Consider the following 17,178-nt stretch of genomic DNA (forward strand, 5'->3'; position numbering starts at 1 on the left):
CTTTATAAGTTAGTGAGGGACCTGAATGACCCCCTATAAATCTAAACTACCATTAGAGACGTCAGTCAAAAGAACCAGACTGCTGTTTATCTCATACACAGATTTAACCTTCACTGAGTCCATAGAGTCTGCAGAGAAGATATATCACACATAAAAAACCCTTTCTTCTTCAGGACAGACTCTCACCTTGTTGTGCTGACTGCTGCGGGTGCGGGTGGTGACGGGAGTCTTTCCTCTGCTCCTCACCAGCCTTTCCACCACTGGAACTGGTTCAGGTTCTGGTTCTGGTGTCACCTCTGAAGACACACAGCAATATCACACACTGTTATTTAAAAAGGACTTTCCAAACAACAAACTTTATATAGTACATGAGTGCCAGACACTTTCCAGGCACACACACACACCCTTTATTTTCATAGTTCTCATTCTCATCATTAGTCTCAGTTCATCTCTACAGTGAAAGTCTACCTGCACAGACTTGAAACTACATTTTTGTTTTCATAGACACATTGTTTCTGTGGACTGCAGACAGCCACAGTCTGAAATGTCGTTGCATTTCTATTCATGAAAAAACACAACATAGAGTCAGTATGTCTGCTCTGTTCTTACCATCCTCCTTGTCGCTGTAAAGGTCGGATTCAGAGTTGCCGTTGTGGTTGACTTGGATCTCCGTGATGACCAGCTGTGTTGCCGCTGGCTGTGCGGGACCATCGTCAAGCAGCTTCTGCAGTTTCTTCTCGTACAGCTTCCTGGTGGATGCTGGGAAGACGAGAAGAGGAGGAGAAACTCAACTGAAGCTGACAAACTAAACAATAACTACATAATTACGCAACTAACAATTATTTTCATCATTGCTTTGTCAAACTCCTTGTCTTATGCAACCAACTGTCCAAAACCCAAAGACATTTGTATTACTATTAAATACAACAAAGAAAAGCAGCAAATCCTCACACTTAAGTAGCTGAAATGATTCATTCAAAATATTCAGACCTGTGATGATTCATGTAGGCCATTCTGTCTCTACAGTTGCAACAATTAGCTCATCTGAAAATGTATCATATGTGAGTATTTTTGCTTTTCTTACTCTGCTATGATAAGTTGGATATCTTTAGACTGTAGACTGTTGGTTGGATGAAAAAAAGACATTTAAAGACAACATGTTTGACTCAGTTAACTTGTGATGGGCATTTATCTCTATCATCAATATCAAAAGTAATATCTGCAGCTCTGTTTGACTCTTATAATGTCATGACTCTGGTGTATTGTGTGTTAGAATATGTCAGTAGTGATTGTGAACGTGAGCAGCACAACAGCTGCAGTCCACTCTCACACTGCATGTCACACACACACACACACACACACACACACACACACACACGAGAGAAAAGCTGTTACACGGCTGCTGCAGACAGCTGTGTTATTTCTAATGTTACTGTGTCTGAAAGTCCAGCTGAAAGTCATCAGGTCAACGCACAATGTTCAGATGTGTGGAGTTCTACAGTGAGCAGAGAGCAGAGTGTAGCTCTATTACACAGCTGCTCTGTACACAATCACTTCATATATATCACTGATGTCATGTGATTTATCTTGCACTGCTGCACATGGGTACGGATGGTATTGGGTACTAATAGTATTGGGTATTGGGTACTGATGGTATTGGGTATTGATTGTATTGGGTATTGATGGTATTGGGTATTGACTGATATTAGATATGATGTGAAAGATAGTTTTTTCCAGTCCAGACACAAACAGTTACAGCTGCAGTCAAAGAAGTAGAACATCAAGACCAAACACTTCCATTTGACCTATGGCAATAAGTGTGTTGTTATTTACTCAAATTCAGCAGTTTTATAGCTCATATGACTGTAAAAAAGCAAAAGGTGGAACCCTGCATTGCAGTGGCAGTATGATATATGCACTGATGAGTAATCAGATCTCTGGGAGCTGACTGATAATTGACTTCTGTGGAAGCTTAGGGCCACAAACTGACTATGCTCAGACAAAGAGGAAATACTGGTTTATAACAGGGGTGGGAATCACAGATACAACACTATCATGACATTCTTCCCACAATAATGATATAACCAGGCTTCCCAGGTGAGTCACCAAGCTGTTGGATTATACCTACTAATCACTATAAGGCTTGAAAAAAATTGAAGTCTAAAGACAGTATGTCATATGTCACTGAGTTTAGTCACACACTAGATTTTCCATCTGGGATCATGCAGGGTCATTGTATTTGCATGAATACAACTAGATACACTGAGATTTTTTCCCATCAGGCTCCTGCTGTAAATGAGGTTTATAGATGAGACCATATCAAAAGGTGTCGTCCTGTACTGTAAGAAAACCTCCATGTTTTCCAGCTGAGGGGGAAAATTTGGTATTTTCACAAGATTGAAACAGAAAGTACCTTTAACCAAAAACTCTGTACACATCATTCAGCTGCTGGATGTGTGGAAACCCCACAAACTTCTACTGAGTGAAGTACAAAGAGCAGCAGCTGACAGGATGGTAGAGGTCAGATTTTCTGTGTGAATTAATGTTAATGTGAACCTGAAGATCAATAAGAATGCTGAGCTGCCAAGTTTCACCAGGAGTCATAAACACATCATGATAGAGATAACACAAAAGGACAAGCATTAATTAACCTGATCAGATACTGTCAGTTATAAATACACACATTATTAGACTGTAAACCATCAATCAAACTAATAACTAACAGCCGTGAATATCAGACAACCTTGTTATACTTTCTCATTTACCTGCCGTTTCTGTAATGATGATAAAATGTTAAACATGTACATATTAGCAGTATTCATTTAACTGAAGCTTCCTCTGGGAAAATAAAGGAAAATAAAAGGTACATTTTATTGATCCCCCTAGGGAAAAATTCAAAACTGACACAACAGTATCCTTGTAATGGTAAAGTAATACAGAATGAAATAAAATACTATACACTTGATCTCTAAAATAATCTGTAATTCTATAAATCTACAAGATACATAAATTCCTTATAATATATACAAGTGTGAAATGTTCCTGGTGTTAGACAGTAAGGACAGCTTCCCTTTAAGACATATGACATGTTGTTTAATGTTTAAATACTTTACATTGTTAAATAGTTGTGATATGAGGCATGATTCCTTCTGTTAAACATGGTAGTAAATGAAAAAATGTGCCTTAATGAAAACTGATGATGATGTCACTTCAGACATGTTATATGCTGGGTTGATTGCTGTCCATCACATGTAGCTACAGCAGTGTTTACTGTGTCTGGGCAATGAATTGATATTATATCAATATCATTATTTTTTATAAATATCATCTTAGATTTTGAATATCATAATATCATGATATGGAATGGAAAAGTGTTTGCATTATAGTACATATGTAATTTTCAGAGTTAAACAGACTTAAATATTTTGTGAAAGCACAGATAGTCATTCCAACACTATTGTCAAAATATGGATATGGAGGTATTTGATAAAAAATCTGGTGATATTTGATTCTGCCCATATCACTCAGCTCTGAGTCACATGTGTGCTGCATCATGTGTGTGTGTGGGGGGGGGGGGGGGGGGCTTTATCACAGTAAACTGAATAACATTGAGTTGTGTATAAAACATTTGAGGACATCATATTGGAAACAGTGATAAACGTTTTCCACCAATTTAAGACATTTTATAAATCAAGTTATTGATTAATGGAGAAAATAATCAACAGTTATTGACAATTATTCGAAGATCTAGTCTAAAACAATATTATTTTGGCTTTTAATGTGAAACATGCGGGCAGAGTAGAGTCACACTGACACAAGCTTAACACTGTTACACTGGGAGGAAAAACATGTGGAATTCATTAGTGAATGAAAACAGTGTTTGTGTTTTCAGCAGAGCAGTAGTGGTAGTATTACAGGACACTGTGGGTTCATTATTAGTGACCCGCCTTTTATTGTGAAAAACTCCAACCATCACTCACATTAACAGCTTTTATTTGTTCATTTACAATAGTGTTTCTGGGTTTATTTAACTCATTTAGGGCCGCAACTAACCATTATTATTATTATTATTATTAGTGATCATTTTTTCATTGAATAGACTACTTATTTGTGCCATAAAATGTGTTTCCGCACCTCAGAGATATTCAATTTACTGCCACAGAAGTAAAGAAACCAGAAAATATTCACATTTAAACATTGAATCAGACAATTTGGACTTTCCTCCTTTAAAATAACTCAAAACGACTAATCGATTATCAAAGTGGTTGGTGATTGATTTGAAAGTTGTTAACTAATCAGTTATTTGACTAATCGTTGTAGCTTTGAGCTCATTTACCTCCTGACTCACACACTGGCTCTAACACAGCATCCTATTCTGTGAATTCCATCACCTGTGTGGAGTGAGTAACACCAATGTAACACATCCTTCCACCTGCGTGTGCGTGTGCGTGCACGTGCGTGTGTGTGTACTCACCAACAATGGGTCCCACGTCCACTCCGTGTTTGAGCAGCTCGTCTCTCAGTCCCCCGTCGCTCAGCAGGGTCACATCCAGCTCATCAGGCAGAGTCTTGTCCGTCTTCCTGGTGGCTTTCTGTGGACGGAGGACAGAGATGCTCGCTCAGTAAAGAAGTTGTTAAAGTCAACTCATGTGTCCTGATTCATTTTTTTGTTCTGCGGCTGTGTCATCAGCAAATAATGACACCGACAGACTGCTGCGCTGCCTGCTGAAATCATGTTGAACTCTCTGATGCCAATAGAAAGCAATGTGAAAGACCAGCAAAAGAAAAGATGGAGTTAAAGATACAGAAGCTGCTCAGTTCACACTCAAGTCCAAACTGTCCCACCTCCAAACACCCACCGCTGTTAACTTCTGCTGTCTGTCTGCTGACTTCATGTTCTCTCACTTCACCATGCTTCTTCACTGACTGTGTATTTTATTGTGTGTAAATATGGAAGTTATTTTTATTATGATTAATTCCCAGAGAAGTTTACTGTTTTAGTGCACTGATGTCACTTTTTTTTTTTAAGTTTAATGCCAACGTGTAAAATATCATACCTTCATTACATTTGAATGATCATTACAAAAAGTAATAAAAAATATATAATCATCAGGTAATATATCGATATGGGATATTTTTTACTCCTATCATTCAGGCTCTAATTAGAACAGTTTATAGTGTGATTGTAACATTAACAAGAAGCGTACAAACTAAAGAATAAACTGACTGAAAGTCTCATTATTGATTAATCGGCAGTTTATTAATTGATGAGGTATTCATTGATGATTATAGAGACTAATTATGTGTGAAATACCAGACTACGAACAGTCTGTAAGAGTTAAACTGTAGATTATTATCAATGAGCTCAACTGACTGACTGTGAAGAAAAATGCAGTGAAAGTATGTGAATGGATTCAACTGAGAAAAAAAACAACTTAATAGATTCCACAACTTTCATCACATGCACGACCTCTGGACACATGTGTGAAGGGAGGCAGCACACACACGCACACACACACACACACACACACACACACACACACACACACACACACCTTTGGGAGTCCTTCAATTTCCTACTAGAGAGAGAGAATGAAAGAGAGAAAAGAAGGGAGGAGGGGTGTGTGTGGAAAAAAGCGGCAGTTTGTGCTGCAGGCAATTGATGCACACATAGTAAACAAGCTGCTGGGCTGAAACTGGTCACACACACACACACACACACACCAGCCTACAGGAAATTACACTGTTTGAAGCCGGTGGCCTCTTCTGCTCGGCTCACAGCCAAGAAAGAGCTTCTGCCTCTGAGAAAACAAAGTGTGCATGAGTGTGTGTGTGTGTGTGTGTGTGTGTGTGTTTTACTGGAGTACAATGTCAGCATAGAATAATATGTGAGGCGATCTTTCAACAATATCATGTAAAAAATAAATACAACAAAAACTGCACATTTAAGGAACAAACATCAGTCAATGTGTCAACTTCTGCTTAAAAATAATACTGATGAAAAGATGTGTGTGTGTGTGTGTGTGTGTGTATGAGTACAGTGGTGGAGGGCTTTTATTGTGAAGCAGCTGCAGGAAGTGTTAAACCTGCATCAGTTCCACCTGCTGCCTGTGTGCTGCTTCAGGTTCTTTTTGTTTTTTTTACCCACTGCTATGACTCTATGGGCCCCCTGTGACACACCCAGCACTGCAGCTTCAGACTGTGTGCTGAATGAAGAATGTGGCATTTGCACTTCATTTCCTTCAGAATGTAGCCTCACCTTGACATTTCCCTGTGCTGAGACTGTTTGTACACTCTATATAAGTAAACAATGGTCACTGAGCTGAGACACACACTATCATACTAATACACGTACTGTTACAAATATTACTATTAAGCCTCTACCAATAGAGACAATGTCCTTAAATCATGTCCTCTTGTCTTTATTTAAAAGCCTTCACAGTAGGGCTGGGCAATTCATAATGGAAACCGACATTTAGAAACTCTAATTGTTTTAAAGATTGTGTAAAGTGAATTCAGACATTTTCTTCTAAACACATTAAATAGGTCATAAATGTATTTCTAAAAAAGGTGTAAAAAGCATTTCAACCATTTAGATTTGAATTGTGGAGCTAGGCTTCACAAACTGTGTTTCAACATTTCTGTGTTCAGGATTTAGTGAGCGGGTCTGAAAATCATAAACCCCCCGCTACTGCTGTAGAGGTATAAATACATTCAGCACACACTACTACTACTACAGTCTACAGTTAGCTAGTTAGCTGAGTTAGCAGCCAAGTTAGCAGCCGAGCTAGCAGCAGAGCTAGCAGCACAAGGCTCTCAGACGTAGCGTCCATATTTCTGGTAGAGGTGATGACTTTGATTGGTGACACTTGGTAGGGGGCGGGGTTTCAGCGGACTCAGCGGGCACACCCACAGCATTTGCTAGCAGAGAAAGAGGCTGATTTTTACACAACTTTGAAGCCTAATTTCATATATTTGGTGATTTTTTAATCATTCAAATTTGGCAGGGTGGTTAACAACACACTTTTCTGCGATATGTCAAACTCAGAACACATATTTATTCTTACTTTACATGGACTTTAATCTTGCTCATGTCAATTAATGGTAGTGTTCACTGTTGCCATGACAGTAAAGGTTGCATATCTTTAAGGAATTTAAAACTTGTCTCCAGTGATCATTTGAACCCAAACCATGATCTTTACATAGTTGTAATCAAGTAAACTAGACATTAACCACAGCGGCACACCTTAAAACATCTTTATTTTACCTCCCTAAAGATCCTCATGTGTGAGGGCAGCAGTGTAAAGTACTAAACTAAACTGTGAAAATACATCATTGTTTATCAAGGGTGCAGATAATCGTTCATTAATCGTAATCGAGATTAAAAGTTCAATTAATCATGATTTGGATTTTTGCCATAATGGCCCAGCTCTACTGCACAGGAAGCTGTGCAAAGTCACATAAATAGACTTAAGTGACGTCTAAGGGAGCAAATAACGTCTATTGTGATAGTCGACCAGTTATTGATTATCGATTAACGATTCATTGGCTAATCGGATAATGGATCACACAATTACTACAGCACACAGCAGTGTTATATTAACGTTAACTCTGTCTATGTCTAGTTAACAAGCTGACTGTCTTACAGAGGTGAGTCCGCATCGTCCACCGCCGTCACTTACTGATGTTTTGTTTACTTCTTCCTTCTCCTGCTCACTACTGAGCATGTGTGACTCTCAGCAGCAGAGATAGGAAGGAAGAGAGATGGCTCACTCTTTAGATACTCCGCTCAGTGAAAACAGTGTTAGGAGCTGGAGAGTTTGAAAACCAGTCAAGTGTGTGTGTGTGTGTGTGTGTGTGTGTGTGTGTGTGTGTGTGTTACTGACTGTAATGTGCATCATGCAGTCTGTGCAGTTGACTGAATGGCGTTGCATTGTGGGTAACGTAGGTTTTGACGAAGAAAAAATGTGTGAAATCAATTCATCCTTTTTTTAATTAAAAACGACAGGACAGTGTTAGAAGAGTGTAATGCTTTATCACTAGAGGCCTTTATTTCAATAACCCTTAATACACTGTTCAGGGTCTACAATATTAGCATTAACATTGGAAATATTTCAATGTTCTAAAAATGCTTTTGTGCAGCTGATAGATATTGTCTCTGCTCTCTTTACAAACACTTGAAAAAGTGAACTTGTCCTTTAATAACTGATGACATATAGCAGTCATGCTTTGATGTGGAGAATTAGTTCATCTTTAAAAGTAACAATGTAACCTATTCTTGAAAAAGTGCAACACACACACACACACACACACACACACACACTGGTGCTCTGTTAGTGGGTGAGACAGTGTATGTCTGTGGAATGCATTCATACAGGGAAAAAAAAGATGTAGTGACAAAGAAGAGCCACATTACACACTGCTGCTATCAGTACATCACTACACTCTCTCTGCTGCTGGACTCAGCTGAACCAGAGAGTGAAAGGTGGAGCAGCACCTTCAAACAAAAACACAACAAACCGCAAGTGCTCACAGTGATTCTCTGCCTCGCCACAAGCAGAGGTGCTCTCAAAGTGAGCGTGTGCTTTTAAAATGAACATCTGGGATTCAGAGCGGCTCATTTGGCTGGCGGCAAATCAACGGAAAATGTGAGGAATGCAAAAGAGACTGCAGCGGACGAGAGGTCCTACCACGGTTCACAGCGTGTAATAAATGTGGAGAGAGAGAGAGAGAGAGAGAGAGAGAGAGAGAGAGAGAGAGAGAGAGAGAGAGAGAGAGAGAGAGAGAGAGAGAGAGAGAGAGAGAGAGAGAGAGAGAGAGAGAGAGAGAGAGAGAGAGAGAGAGAGAGAGAGAGAGAGAGAGAGAGAGAGAGAGAGAGAGAGAGAGAGAGAGAGAGAGAGAGAAAGAAAGAAAGAAAGAGAGGTTCATTATTATCTAATATTTATTATTTTATGATTCTTTTGTTATAGATTAATGGTGGTAGATGGGGGGGAGAAAGAGTGTTGAGAAAAGAAAGAGAGAGAGGGGTAGTCTCAGTATGCGTCTGGACCTCAGCAGGGTTTGGTCTGGATGTGATCCAGACTGTTTCATAATCACAGAAGACTGAGAGGAGCGCGGGAGAAGAGGAGGAGGAGGAGGAGGAGGAGGAGGGCAGGGGGCCTCAGCAGACCACACCCTGGCTTTTAAAGGCATAACTGAAGTATGAGCTCACAGCAGAGTGGAGTAAAGTCACTACAAACACTGTCACACCTTCTTCTTCTACTACTGCTTACACAGTGAAGCAGAGACAAGCCACAACCTGCTGCTGCATCACACTCTCTGTGTTGTTGTTGTTGTGCTGTCTTACTGAGAAATGGTGTGTGTGTGTGTGTGTGTGTGTGTGTGTGTGTGTGTGTGTGTGTGTGTGTGTGTGTGTGTGTGTGTGTGTGTGTGTGTGTGTGTGTGTGTGTGTGTGTGTGTGTGTGGTTTCATGTGAATTAGTGGGTTTTCTTCTAACTCTCATCAACACAGCAGCGTTAGAGACATACCTCCAAGCATGGAAGTATGTGAGCGTTAAACCTTTACTTTGAAGTGTCTCGCTTACTCCACATCGCTATTTCAAACATGCAAGGAATGAATTCTTGTGTTACATACCGACCCCGCCCCCCTCCTCCACCCCTCCTCCACCTGTACCTCTAACCTACAGCCTATCATCAGCGGGCCAATGAGATGTAGCAGATAAACAAACTTCGAAAAAAGGTACAACACAGAACCACAGAGAACAAGAGACAGGCTAATTACACATGAGCTGTATCTCACACACACACACACCACACACACACACACACACACACACACACACACACACACACACACACACACACACACACACACACACACACACAGTCTAAGCATGCATTCCTTTTCCTGAGAAAACTATTTCCTCAACCAAGAAGCCAAACTCAATAAGATAAGAGCAGCAGCTGCACTCACATCTAAACTTTATTTATTTGTTTTTATGTAAGTACAAAATCTGACTGACAGCAGCTCAACCTGAAGATTCACCCATTAAACACCCACCCTGAAGCATCCTGGGAGATGAAGTCCTTCAAAGCAAATCTGGTGATTTAAAAAAAAAATAAACTTTAATCTTTTTTATTTTCTCTTACTTTCATTTATTATTTTTTTTACCTGTATGAAAGCTGCTATATAAATCCAGTTTGATTGATTGATATGATAATCTACAATAATTAAAGGACGGTCTCATACATATGTGTATTTATTATATATATTAGTACTTAAATGGTTAATTAAGGATTTTGAGAATACTTATTTCTATATTATGTGGATACACTCAACTCTTTCCGTCTTTTATTTTGGAACTTTTTCTCTTTTATGACTGCTATTTGTTATATGTTGTACTGGATTTCAATTTTAAAAATTCCATAAAAGAAGCATTGGGGAAAAAAAGGATAATTTCACAGTTTTTTTAAGCTGACTGTTTCCTGTCTGTAATCATTCCTCTTGTTCATACTAGAAGATCTTCAAATGTCCTTATTCTGAAAAAAAGACAATATTACTACTAACCCTTTCCATGCTGAGGGTGTTCAGGGTGTGTTCAGGGTGTGTCTGCCCCAGTGGGAACACCAATCACAAGAGCTCCACTGGCAGTGAGGTGAAAACATGAATGATCAGCTGACTGATAGTATAAACATATAGTTCCAGACACATCACTACCTGCTCCATAATTACTACACTGTTGTGTGGTTTGAAGGCACTCTGTTTTCCCAGCCTGCCCTGAACATCTCTCCACTTTCCTCTATCATTTTGCCTGTGTAGGGGTGTGTTACGCAACCAGCACCCCCCCCCCCCCCCTCCCCCTCCATGCATCTCTATCCCAGTCAGTCCTATTATAACTGTTGGCTTGTTTGTTTGTCTACAGAACACAGAGTTTACAGTAAACACTTAGCTCTATTCTATTCTATTCTATTTCTATAGCACCAAATCTCAAAGCACTTTCCACATAGAGCAGGTCTAGACTGTACTCTTTCATTTACTTTAAAGAGAGTCAACATTCACACATGAGCAGCACTTGGTGACAGCAGCAAGGGAAAACTTCCTTTTAACAGGAAGTAACCTCAAACATTATCAGCAGAATATACATGCACGCAATACAAAACTACTGCTGCTGGGTTTCAAACTATATTTATAATTATAGAGCACTTATGTCATAAACTGCGGTAAAAAAAAACCCAATTGAGACGTACATTCTGAATAAATACATATATATAGCATACCACGTCTTAATCGGAAAAATGCCACATTGACAATAAAGCCTGATTCTGAATATCCAAACTGAACATGCTGTTTACATGACCTGTTAGAATAGAAAGAATATTGCTTAATCAAACTAATAGTAGAATATTAGTGTGCATGTTAACACAGTCATTTAAAGTCCATGTAAAGTAAGAATAAATATGTGTTCTGAGTTTGACATACCACAGAAAAGTGTGTTGTTAACCACCCTGCCAAATTTGAATGATTAAAAAAATCACCAAATATATGAAATTAGGCTTCAAAGTTGTGTAAAACTCAGCCTCTTTCTCTGCTCCTAAACGCTGTGGGAGTGCCCGCCGATTTCACTGAAACCCCGCCCCCTACCAAGTGTCACCTGTCAATCAAAGTCACAACCTCTATCAATCAATCAATCAATCAATCAATCTATCAATCAATCTATCAATCAATCTATCCATCATTATTTGTATAGCACCAAATCACAACAAAGTTATCTCAAGGCACTTTACACCGAACTCTTCAGGTCTCTACCCGAAACATGGACGCTACGGCTAACTCGGCTGCTAACTCGGCGGCTAACTCAGCTAACTGGCTAACTGTAGACTGTAGTAGTAGTAGTGTGTGCTGAATGTATTTATACCTCTACAGCAGCAGGGGTGGGTTTATGCTAATCCTAGCTCCACAATTCAAATCTAAATGGTTGAAATGCTTTTTACACCTTTTTTAGAAATACATTTATGACCTATTTAATGTGTTTAGAAGAAAATGTCTGAATTCACTTCACACGGCCTTTAAAAATGAAGCTTCTATTGAGCTTCATCAGTGTGAGTTAGTCATATCAAGTGATATCTGACACATGTACAGTCTTTTGTAGCATCAAATTCCCTGCTACTAAAAACACTGTAACGTTGAAACATAGAAGATGAAGATTTGACTCATTTGGACGCTGAAGCTTCATATTAGCTTCAGAGATTTAGTCCTCCATCACTTCCATTGTAAATGCATTATGAAGGAATCTTCTAATGGTCAGTATGAACAGGAGGAATGACTTGAACAGACTTGAGACTGAGGTTACATCATAACTTCCTTACCATGAGTGGAAATGAAACTTTGGAAAATGAGCACTTTGTTATTTGGTTCATGTATTTCACATTAAGATCGTGTTTCCATGTTGAAGTGATGTAAAGCTGGGTGGAGCAACTACTATACATCATCTCTCAGCGGTAAACCATACTGCACAATTTAGAGACTCAGTTCACTTCATGAAAACACACACACACACACACACACACAGGACTCGTCTGACTTCTCTCAGCATTTATCCAACATCTGAAAGCTCATGAATGATTGATCACACCTCAACAAACACAAAGACAACAGTCAGCTGACCTTTACCTGGCTGCACGGAGCTCCTCAGAAATTCACAAAAGGCACAAATCCTCTCAGATGGAGAAAATATGCAGCGGAACACCTGTACGTACACACACACATACACACAAACAGCATCCTGTGCCCTCCCACTTGCAGCCATATCTGTCATCATCACCTTTGTTTTGCTCATGCCCTTCATTCAAATAGCATGTCCAGACCACACACACACACACACACACACACACACACACACACACACACACACACACACACACACACACACACACACACACACACACACACACACACACACACACACACACACACACACACACACACACACACACACTAACTAACAGGCAGAGACACATCCTGATCACACCTGTTTGACATCCACGCTGAACATTTGCATGAATCTCAAACTGTGTGATTCACCTTCATATGCAAATACTACAGTACAGTTAAAACAGAGGCTCTGCTTATAACAGAGGAAAAGAAGAATGAATGAAACTAATCCATATAACAAAAAAAGCCATTCAAAATGAATACAAAAAAAAGAAAGAAAAAATGACCTACATTGTTCTTCTTCTCTAGTGTTTATGAGTGTGAGAGCTGCTGATGTAATTATGCTCCATGTGGAAATACTGCAGACTATTCAAATGGATTAAAGTCATTCACTCAGTCAATAACTCAAATATAACCTTATTACAGATGTTTAAATCTGTTTGTGACTGCTATTCAAGATAAAGAGCAGTGAAGCATTACACGAGTCTCTGATAATGTCAACTGTCAGAACTGATCTTTACAGAAATATTAACTATTCTTATTAAACAAAAGAAGTCAGCATTACTCTAATAAGACATTTTTTAAAACTAGATTAAGATTAAAAAAGCTCCACTTTGCTACAGATCAGGAACTATGTGATCAATAAAGATACTGATCAGACATCTGATGCAGGAAACTATAAAATGTCAAACTACAGTGGAATTAAAGGTGTTTCTCAGAGAATATAAAAACACACATTTAAGAAAAAAGGTGGTTATCTAACACTGGTCATGAAGATGTAATGGAGGCAGAATATTTGACAGTAAGTAAGAAAAAGTAAGAAAGTAAGAAAATATAAATGAAATGCTGCCTATGTAACTTCAAAACAATATTGGTGCATATCAGACAACATGATGATACCGATGTATGTGTGATAAGCCAATATATCAGTCTGGCTCTACTTGACACTGATTTAAATGATTCACTGTTCATTTTCTATCAGTAGATTCATTAAATAAGCTCTGTGTGCACTCAGCCCTGTCTGATAACCATTTGTATTTAATATAATCAATCAAAGAAACTCAAATAACAGAGAGTGTGTCAATCAAACATCATGAAGAGGTGGAGTCAGCAGAAATACTTATGATCTGATTGTGATCTGAGCATGTATGAAGTATGCAGACAGTCTCTGGCTGCAGGGAGAGTACTAATTGTAGGATTATTATTCAAAGAACAATGGAATGCTGAGAAACTGATACTCACATCAACTCTCATCTCCAACAACAGATACTACATTCATTCATTCATTCATTCATTTTATTTATCTGTGCTTTCACAGTTTCTGTATCTGGGTGGGATTTAATCTCATCTAACAACAAGTGAAGCACAAACTCTAAATACCCTCAAAACACAACCTGATGAAATTATCATGTGAAAGAGCGAATGATTAACAAGCTGAAGGTGTGAGGAACCTCGCCCGCTCCCGTCTGCCCTGCAGATAGGACAGCAGATAACTAGCTGCTGGCATTAGTGGAGAAATGTGAGGCAGCTGTATTTATTCAGTGAAGTCACTCCTCCTCCAACAGAGCAGAGCTGAGGAGAAGCGGGAAACTTTTCAGAGGGGAAGTGAAAGCTGAAATAATCATGTTTGTGAGCTGAATGTGTTCAAGGTTTGGCTGCAAATTGACCAGACTTTTACATTTAAAAGCACATGATACCAAACAGGGGATTCAGGTACTATCAGGGGGGAGGGGAGGGAAGGGGGTGACATAGAGAAAGTATGTCCTTATCAAATTCATGACAGTAAATGCCAAACTGATCCTCTCCACTGCTGTGATCATATGTTCAACCACCCTTAACCAGTGGTGCAGAAAACAATGAGTGACATTTTTTTTTTTTTGGGTGGGGGCCCCTGACAAAAAACATCTGTCTGTGGTCAAAGCAGATGTTCACTGTACACACAATAGCTGATTGATTAATTCAAGTTTATTACAGGTTAGTTTAAAGCATCTGTTAGCTTTTAGATGGGCGTGTGTTATTATTTTGGGGTATTATAACACTCTTCTTCATAGATAATTAGTTAATAAATTAATCAAAAAGTAATCAGTAGATATTGATTAGTTGAAAAAACAATAAGATGTTCGGGTAAATAAGAGTATATATATATATATATTTTTTAAATCACACAAACTTAAAGTTAAGTTGTAGAAACTTGGAGAACCATGCTTCACTACCACCTATTGTATCCGGTAAATAATGCAGATGCTGGGGCTAACTTCATAGAGAAAGGCGGGACTGCACTCACTCTGCCGGAGGACCGACTTCTGTTGGTGACCACGGGCGTCGGTAGCTCCTCGTCGCTGGAGAAGGCGTCCAGAGTGGCGGCCGTCACACGCTGCTTGTTCTGCGGGGTCAGGTTCTTCAGATACAGCTGCACGTACACGTCCTTAGTCGGGTTCCCGCTCGGTAGCTCCACGTTGTGGGCCAGCAGCTCGTTCTTCAGCTTGTCCTTGGTGAGAGAAGACGGGTCGTCCAGGTACTCCGGCATGTCGGCGTGTGGATGCAGGGACAGATGTACTGCCGCCGGGGAACGTTAGCTAGCTAACACCGAAGAGACAAAATGCAGTAAAAAGCAGGGGAGGTTTGGTGTGAGCGCAGCGGCTGACCAGCGCCTCTTACCGGACTTAACTCGCAAAGTCAAATAGTAGCTGTGGAAGAAAGGAGGGTTTCTAAAAGGAAAAGGAGTGACGGAAAAAAAATAATATGACTTTGTGTCTCTGCTCTGCTGTTCTCCTCCTCTAAGCAGAATAGAGAAATGAACTAAACAGCTGATGCGCGGCAGTTCAGGTAAGACTGAGGAGGGGGCGGGGAGAATGACCCGGACCGGACGTGACTGCTACAAAGACGGGCTCCTATTGGTCAAACGTGGTTTGAAAAAGCTTTCTTATTGGTGGGACAAACATGAAAATGGCCCGTAAATGTCACGCTGCTCAGTCACTGTTTTAAATCACTGCCTTTAGAAATAAACATTTCAAAATATATTAGAAATATGAATACACCTTGTTTATTTAAAAAGCACATTTAAGGTCAAATGCTTAGAAAAACATCTGGAACCGCCAGAATGATTATGGAAATTGGCAAACCACATAATAAAATATGATTTAGTGTACTACGGGATGCAAGTAGTTTTCCCAAATGACCAATAAAGTTTGCAAGGTGCTGTCAACAGGTTTAATTATTGTAGACATTGTGTTATAATCAGTGTTTCAACACACAAGTTGAACAGTAACATTAGTGTCAATAATAAAAATTTTTTATTTTGAAAATCTTTGATAGTAATCTGTTGAGTTGTGAGGCTTTTCTCCAAATTAGATATTTTCCAATAAAATACAAATAATTGTTTCTGTAAACTAAGTCTGTTTCCACAAGTATAATTAATGAAATGTCACTCAGGTTTATCACAACACATGTTACAGTTTAAAAGTTGACCCAAAATGCTCCAACATATAAAGAAAATAACTTTAGTACAGAAATAGTTTCACCCACAGGAAAAATCATCTGGTAGTCACAGTTGGCGTCAGACCTGGTTTGTACTTCAAACAAGGTCAGTGGAGTTGATCTGATCTCATCCATCATCTGATCATCTGTCCAAACGTCTTGACACTGATGATAAATGCACATGTTGTAAAAACAGATCCAGAGGCAGCAGCAGCAGCAGCAGCAGCAGCAGCAGCAGCAGCAGGAGGACATCAACATTTTGGAATGATATAAAGGAGTTTGTTTTCAATAGAAGCAGAAACCAAATATTAATATTCAATCTATATGTTTCATTGTCTCATTCGTTCTGTGGGAGATGCTTCATGTAAATAAACAGACACAAAAATTAAATCATACATTGTTCATCTTTGCAACTGATTGATTATCATTGGTACATTTCTTATCAATCCATGTCCCATGTTTACTTTTATCATGCAACCATCAGGAGCCTGCTGACCTACTGCTGCACAGTGTGGTACGGCAGCTGCACTGAACACAACAGGAAGGATGAGGTGGGTGGTGAGGGAAGCTCACTGTGTGATTGGGTCCATGCTACATGTTCTCCACCTCTCCCTTCAGGGAAAACATATAGGACCATTAACTGTAGAACCAACAGGTAAAATAACTACTTTTTTCCCATAAACTGTTAACTCTGTCAGCCCACCTCCTCCCCTCTTATTAACTACAACACTCTGAATTCTATCACCACACATGGACTGCTCACTTTCTGCT

The 17,178-nt window shown here is 39.4% G+C and overlaps 1 protein-coding gene across 1 annotated transcript in view; it reads right to left on the reverse strand.

Annotated features, from left to right (window-relative positions):
• tmpoa (thymopoietin a) overlaps window positions 1-15,696 on the reverse strand; it is a 28,554-nt gene extending 12,858 nt beyond the window's left edge. The window contains exons 1-4 of the mRNA XM_053314109.1: window positions 15,215-15,696; window positions 4,475-4,592; window positions 610-759; window positions 187-296 (exon numbers count right to left, since the gene is read on the reverse strand). Coding sequence (XP_053170084.1) covers window positions 187-296; window positions 610-759; window positions 4,475-4,592; window positions 15,215-15,457 — 621 coding nt within the window. The 5' untranslated portion in view covers window positions 15,458-15,696. The remainder of the gene's footprint in view (window positions 1-186; window positions 297-609; window positions 760-4,474; window positions 4,593-15,214) is intronic.
• Window positions 15,697-17,178: the final 1,482 nt, after the last annotated feature.

This window comes from Scomber japonicus, chromosome 23 (genome assembly GCF_027409825.1).
Source record: "Scomber japonicus isolate fScoJap1 chromosome 23, fScoJap1.pri, whole genome shotgun sequence".
Taxonomy (NCBI): domain Eukaryota; kingdom Metazoa; phylum Chordata; class Actinopteri; order Scombriformes; family Scombridae; genus Scomber; species Scomber japonicus.